We start from the raw sequence: 7,040 nt of genomic DNA, 5'->3' as shown, positions 1-7,040 counted from the left end.
GCAGCGGTGACAGCCGCGGTGACAGCCGCCTTGCGTCCCTCCCGCCTGCCCTCATCGCCCGCGGAGCTGCCGGGACCCCTCAGGAGCCGCCCCCCCCATCCCCTCAGCCTCCGTTTCCCGCCTCCTGCCCTCTCCCCGCCCCGCCCCGTTGCAGGGCAACGCCCCCTCATTCCCGATCCTCGTTCTGATTGGCTCTCGCCGCCACCGCCCCGCCTTTTCTCCCCGCTCATTGGCTGTTCCCGCGCGTAGGTCCCGCCTCCCGCGCCGCGCGGGCGCTGCCTCGGCGCCTTGGCGGTCCCGCTGCCCTTTGTCTCCCGGCGGCCGCCGTAGCGCAGCCCGTACGTGGCAGCGGGGCGGTGGCGGCCAATGAGCGGCGGCCCCGTGCGCCGGAAGGGGCGCGGCGCGGGCCGGAAGCGCCGCTCGGTGCCGCCGCCGGTCGCTCCGCCATGTCGCCGGTGCGGGCGGTGCTGGCGCTGGTGGCCGCGCTGGCGGCCCCGGCCGCCGCCTACTTCGTCAGCATCGACGCGCACGCCGAGGAGTGCTTCCTGGAGCGCGTGCCGTCCGGCACCAAGATGGGGCTCATCTTCGAGGTGGCCGAGGGCGGCTTCCTGGACATCGACGTGGAGGTGCGGCGGCGGCGGCGGCGCGGGCCGACCTTGGGGAGCGGGGCCGTCCCGGGGCCGGGCCCGTGCGCTTCGGCCCTGCTGTGTGCGGGGGCCCTGGGGAGCGAGCGGGGAGCGGGGCCGGAGCCGCCCCCGGGCCCGGGATGGTCCCAGCGGGCCCGGGATGGTCCGTGCGGGGCCGGGATGGTCCGTGCGGGGCCGGGGCGGGCTCGGGGCGGTCCCGCCGCTCCGCGGGGGCTCCGTGCGGCGGCGGCGCTCCGGTCTCAGCGTGGGCGGCTCGGGCGGGCCCGGTGCCCCTGCGGTGCCACCCCCGGCTCCGCCGCTCGAGGCTCGCTCGGGCTGTTCCCCCTTCCCGTGGGGATTCCGCCCCCGCCGCGCTCGGTGCAGCCTCGGCACCGGGAATTGTGTGGTGGGAGGAGCGCCCGCGGTTGCTCTGGAATCGGTGCTTCCCTTTGAATTGAAAGTGTTGTGTTTAATCCCGGTGGTTGGCGTCGGGGAAGTTCTGAGCCAATTCTGATCTTCAAATAGGAATCGAATCAGGAGATACCGAGTACGAATCGATTTAATCTGCTAGAGAGCAGGAAGGGTTTTGTTTGGGATGTCACAGATGTGGGAGCTGTTGCTGAGTCCTGTAGCAGTTGGGAATGACCCAAGGCTGGGACACAGGACAGGACTGGCAGCTCTGAGATCCCTTCCCGTGTCCCTTGTGGAGGCTCAGCAGCAGTTTGGTCTGGTGGGATGGGAATTCAGGATCACAATGACCCCGAGAGCTCAGAACTCAGGTGTTCAGTCCATTTGAAATGGTAACTGCAACAATGCCCGACTGTGTGTCTGAAGTCGATTGGAGAATGGCTTTTTTTCCTTTTTGTTTTCCTTCAGACATCAGAGATAAGGTTTCCCCTGCAGTTGTTAATTTGCCAAAGAGCCAGGGTTTGAGGTTTACTTGCTCTTGACTGCTTATCTCGACCACAGGAGGCCAGGGAGGGAGTCTTTTCACAGCTTTCTTTACCAAGAACTTTGTGGGGTTTTATAAAAGAGATTTCTGTGTGGGGAGCTGCACCAATGAGTTGTGGGAGGGAGAGATTGAAGTGTGCCAAAGCAGGCAGATTGCAGATGGTGTTGGTGCCTGTGATGGTGCATTTGAGAGCTCTGTGTTTGGAATTCAAACCTGTGACCCTCTGTTTTCCCCCCACAGATCACAGGCCCTGATAATAAAGGGATTTATAAAGGAGACCGAGAGTCCAGTGGAAAATACACCTTTGCTGCCCACATGGATGGAACCTACAAGTTTTGCTTTAGCAACAGGATGTCCACCATGACTCCCAAGATAGTGATGTTCACTATCGATATCGGGGAAGCTCCCAAGGGGCAAGACATGGAGACAGAAGGTGAGGAAGAGTGCTGGGAGGAGCTCAGCTCCAGTTTGGGAGCCTTTCCCTGCCTGCATGACTTGGGAACTTGAGTAGGGCTCTCAGCATTCCCATTCCTCCAGGTGTGGTTAGCTGTTCTCCTGCACAGCTAAAGTGGATGTTTTTAGAGCTGGTTACACAATTTGAGGCAAAATCACCAGAGAGGCCCATCTGCAGACACTAATCTTCCATCCTTTAGCCCTTCATCAGTGCCATCCTCTGATTCCTAGCAGGCTCAGCAGAGTGGAGCCTTAGTTGTAAATGTGCTGATAGGAAACTTCTCCCATAGCTGTGTAAATGACTGTTTTATCTGCAGCCTTTTGTCCTGTACCTGTGTTCATCTCTCACACTTTCCTCTAGGTGGTGGAGATACCTGGGATGGTATGTGGACTGCTTTTTGAAAGCTCCTTAGCATCTTGTCTCTGGCACATGTTCATTCACTAACAGCTAACTTGGCTTTTTCTCTGTAACATTGGTTTGGAGCATGGGAATGTCTGTATTTAATAAACTACCCCAAAGGTCTGATTCTGAGCAATGCTGAGCACCTGCAGGCTCCCAGAGGCAGGTTTATACCCTGAGCAGCTCTTGGGATCTGCTCCTTGCACTGAGGGCAGTTTGCCTTCAGGTGGTTATTCATGGCTGACAGAGGATTTGATCAGTTTAGGTGAAATTGAGCTCAAACATTGAACATCCAAGAATGCTGGATGGTTTTGGCAGTGTTTGCCTTCTATTGCTAAAGGGGATGTTGAGTAATCAAAAGCTTTAGGAGGCAATAAGCTGCTCCTAGGTTATGAATTATTGCTGATGTGTCAGGGGGAAAACTCAAACTTGTCATTTGCTGTAAAAAAAATAAATATATTGCCTAGCAAGTTATAAACTTTATAAATAAAACAATGACTGTAGCTAGAAAGGGCAACCAATTCTTGTTTTCTATTTTGGCAATTAAATAACTTGGGCTTGATTGAGTGCTTGATGTCACTTAAAAAATAGCACATTCCTAACTTTGGATATTTTTTAAAGACTCACTTAAATCTTTTATTGAGTCTGCCTATATCTGTTGTAAAGAGTATTAGTGCAATCAGACAATTTCTGAAGTGAATTTTTGGAGTGTTTTTACACTGTCCCTGCATCTGTAGTTTCCTCTGTTACCAATAAACTGCACTTGCTGCAGTGACCAGCTGGCCATGAAAGTAAGGGATTTGAGGTACAGGGAAAGTGAGCGTGGTTTGCACAAATATTGAGATTTTAACTGTAACTTGTGTGAGTGTCATTCTCTGGTCCTCTCTTTTGACTGTTCCCCACAAGGTGTGTGTTTTGAATAACCTGTTTTCAGATTGTGATCTGAAACACTTAATTTACAAATAAACCTGTAGTAAGGTAGCTTCCAAGCCAACTGTGTCCCTTGAAAGGAAAATATGTTGGGTTTTGTGACTTTTAAAGAGAGCTGATTGCCCAGGGTGTGTCTGTAGAATAATACCTCAACCTGATGCTAGAAAACTTTGCAAATACCTTGCCTAATTTATAAATTTGTGGTGGACAGATATTTGAGTGTGGATGTATTGAAAAGATCCTGTGATTGGCAGTCAAACCACTAAATCTGAGATCTCTGAGCCTTCCATTTGCTGACCTGTCTCAAGCTGGTTTTGTGCTGCTGGTTTGGTATTTAACTCCTCTCCTGCTTTCACAACACCACAAGTGAGGGCTGTGCCAGCCCCCCTGGGCATTGTGCCCCCTCAATGCTGGGTTTCAGCTGAGCTTGAAGATCACAGGATGGGATTTTTTGCTTCAGAAAGTGATCTCATGATTTGCCAGCATCATGATCTTGAGCTAAATTCTCAGTCATTCTATTTTTGCAAGCTTAACAACTAGGAAAAGCTGTCATGTTAAGATAATTTGCTTGGAATATATTGGATGATATTGGCAAAATAGATAGTAGTGTGTGGTATTGATCTTGTGCATTCTTCCATTCTGTTCTCCTGGAAAAGTGTGTGCACACTGGAAATGTGGGCTCTGTGCTGAGTCTGAGCTGTGTCTCCTCCTGTTGGATGTGGAGAAATGTTCTCCCACTTGTTAAACACCACAGAGACACGTCAGGGAAAGTGCTACAGAAACTGAGCTTGGCTGTCAGGGTAGGAAGTGTTCAGCTGTACTGCCAGACCTACAGCAGGAAATTACCTTTAACTGCTCATAAATCCATTGAAATCCTTGTCTCCAGTCATTAGCAGCCTTTCTGATGCTTCTGAAATTGCTCTGCAGCTCACCAGAACAAGCTGGAAGAGATGATTAATGAGTTAGCAGTGGCCATGACAGCAGTGAAGCACGAGCAGGAGTACATGGAGGTGCGGGAGAGAATACATCGAGCAAGTAGGTGCCAGCCCAGCCACTGCCTTCCCCTCTGCTCTGACCTGTGAATGGGCATCTCAACATCACTCCATGAAAGCTATTCCCACTGACTTCAAAAGTAATCATTTAAATCCTGCAGGGCCTGACACAGAGTAAAGAATGGAGGTGGTGCTTGCAGTCATCTTTAAATTGGCTTCCCCTCGTTGTTATGCAAAATAACATTTGCTTAAGTGATGTAAATTCTGCACTTGTTTGAGTGGTGTATTCATGCAGATACCAGTGATGGTGTTATTTAATCCATGTACAAGGGCAGGGTGAGCCATGGGGTGGTTTTAAATTGGAAGGGAGGAGGTTCAGATCAGATACTGGGGAAAATTCCTGCCTGGGAGTGTGGTACAGCCCTGGCACAGCGTGCCCAGAGGAGCTGTGGCTGCCCCATCCCTGGGGATGCCCAAGGAAGGTGTCCTTGCCTGTGGTAGGGGTGAGATTGGATGAGTTTTAAGGTCCTTTCCAACCCAAACCATTCCATGATTTGTTTCCCAAACTTTGGTTGAACTGTTACTTCACCCTTGAAGTGGATGTGGTTTAATAATTGAGCCAAAATCTTTTTTTAAAATGTTTTGTTGAAATAGAGCAAAATTACTGTTACTTTCGTGGGTGAGAATCAAGGGCAAGTATTTTTCATGTGAAAACACAACATTATATGAAAGCAGTGTTCCCTCAATTATTTGAAGCCATGAATATCTCCAGTTTTGTGACATTTGTTACTAAAAATCTGAATGTTTAGAACCGAAGATGGTGACCCCTCAGAGATCAGCAGTTCCTGCTTGACTCTGAAAAAGCAGGAGGCTTTGTTTGGCAGCTCAGAGGCCAGAAGGGTGGGCAGAATAGAGATGCTGCAGTGCATGTCCAAAGTGGGTTTAAAAACAAACTTTTCAGAAAAATCCCCCTCAGATCTCATCTCTGTGATGGACCTGACACAAGCCCAGTGCTTCCTGTGCAATGCTCCAGTTTCACTGCAGAATGTTTGCAGTTTAAATGCTTTGTTACTAACTACTTTTTTCTTTTTTTTCCCCAACAGTTAATGACAACACAAACAGCAGAGTGGTTCTTTGGTCATTCTTTGAAGCCCTTGTACTAGTTGCCATGACACTGGGACAAATCTACTACCTGAAGAGGTTTTTTGAAGTCCGAAGGGTGGTGTAAGATCCTTCTGTGGTCTCAGATTTCAGTTCACTCTCTACCAAACATCCTGGTCACAAACAAAAAAAAAAAAAGTCATTTAGTTTCTGAACCCTCTTTACTGAACTGTAAAACTTATTTGCTTATGTTCCTTCCTAGTTAAGAAAAAAAAAAAAAGGAATTGTTTTTATATATCTTCCGTAGCAAAAGCTGTGCTGAAATCTTGTCACTTTACTGGCATCATTTTGTTCCACTGAGATCTGCCCAGTCTGTGTGCTAAGCAAGGTCCAGGCAAGCTGCAAACTCTGTAACTCACTCCAGTAACAAGCTCTTCTGTCCTTTCTAACTTCTTTCCCTGTCTGCAGAAGCACTTGCACTTCTGCCCAGGGAAACGGTACAAGGCCCTAAGGTGACTGTTTGCATCCTCACACCCTCAACCCTGCAGTAGGTGTTACCAACCTGAAATAATCCCTTCTCCACTCACAGAAACTGCCAAGGAAAAGCTTAAAATTCATAAATTCATACCTAGTTGCTATTTAAAAGATAGTCATCAGCAACTGTCTTAATGATACCAACTTCTTCCCAAAGTTCTTTTTAATTAAATAGTTGATATAAAAATGCTTTTTTTTGTTTTCTGCTCATCACCAAATGTTCCTTACACGGTTTTTAGTCTCTCAGAGGTTTTATTTGGAAGCCAATTGTGTGCAGTGTCTTGGCAAACACTGGTGAACCCTTTGGCTTTTGCAGGTCCAAAGCTCAGACTGTTTGCCCGGTGCCCAGGGCAGAAAGTTCAGGAATTCTGGGTTCCTGAGGCCAGAGGGTTCTGGATCCTGGGGGTTCAATCCACGCTATGCAGCCCTTGTATTTAAGTGCAGTGGCAAACTCTGCCATGATCTGATCAGAATTAGCATAATGCTAAATACTGGTGTGTTTTCTTTTTTCAGGCACATGTAGATTTGTTTTTGTACAAAGTTCCTTTCCTCGGTTCTCTGATGATTGGTTTAAAAATTTAAGAAGCGTCTGATGTGGGTGCTGAGCCAGGATTATGTTGTGACTGATGTATATTAGTTGTAATCATTTTTGGGGGTGGGGTGGGGTCTTTTCCAGGGGGGATCCTCTACAAGTAACACACAACAGTTTTGTACAATTAATTTAAAATTTGTTACAGGTTTTCATGTTCCAGGTAAAGTTTTTTCAACCTCGGGCAAACACTTGCAGCAGTTCTTCAGAGAGGTGGCTGTTACACCTTATTGCAACTGTTGTGTGCCAATATTTTTGTGTAAAACACTGAAAATTGAATTCTAAGATGTACATTTAAAAATTGCTCGTGAATCTAAATATGACCCAGGTTCGATAAATAAACAAATTCTTTAAAAAAAATAAAAAACAGCTTTGCGGTTTTTTTTTTCTTTAATACTTTAAGGAAGTACAGATTAACACAAAGGGGTTTTTATAAATTATTTATTTAGTAGTGGCCATAAAC

At 48.1% G+C, this 7,040-nt stretch overlaps 1 protein-coding gene across 2 annotated transcripts; it reads left to right on the top strand.

Moving 5' to 3' along the window:
* Nucleotides 1–415: 415 nt before the first annotated feature.
* TMED2 (transmembrane p24 trafficking protein 2) lies at nucleotides 416–6,944 on the top strand. 2 transcript variants are annotated; one of them, XM_059485020.1, is made up of 5 exons: nucleotides 416–626; nucleotides 1,819–2,011; nucleotides 2,393–2,413; nucleotides 4,289–4,396; nucleotides 5,457–6,944. In XM_059485020.1, the coding sequence occupies exons 1-5, from the start codon at nucleotides 447–449 to the stop codon at nucleotides 5,579–5,581; spliced, it is 627 nt and encodes a 208-aa protein (XP_059341003.1). In that variant the 5' UTR covers nucleotides 416–446; the 3' UTR covers nucleotides 5,582–6,944. The 2 variants fall into 2 exon arrangements, with proteins under 2 accessions (XP_059341003.1, XP_059341004.1); XM_059485021.1 differs by lacking the exon at nucleotides 2,393–2,413.
* Nucleotides 6,945–7,040: the final 96 nt, after the last annotated feature.

The sequence above is a fragment of the Ammospiza nelsoni genome, chromosome 18 (genome assembly GCF_027579445.1).
Source record: "Ammospiza nelsoni isolate bAmmNel1 chromosome 18, bAmmNel1.pri, whole genome shotgun sequence".
NCBI lineage: Eukaryota > Metazoa > Chordata > Aves > Passeriformes > Passerellidae > Ammospiza > Ammospiza nelsoni.
The sequence above is the reverse complement of the archived record's forward strand: the minus strand, read 5'-3'. Positions and strand labels throughout refer to the sequence as shown.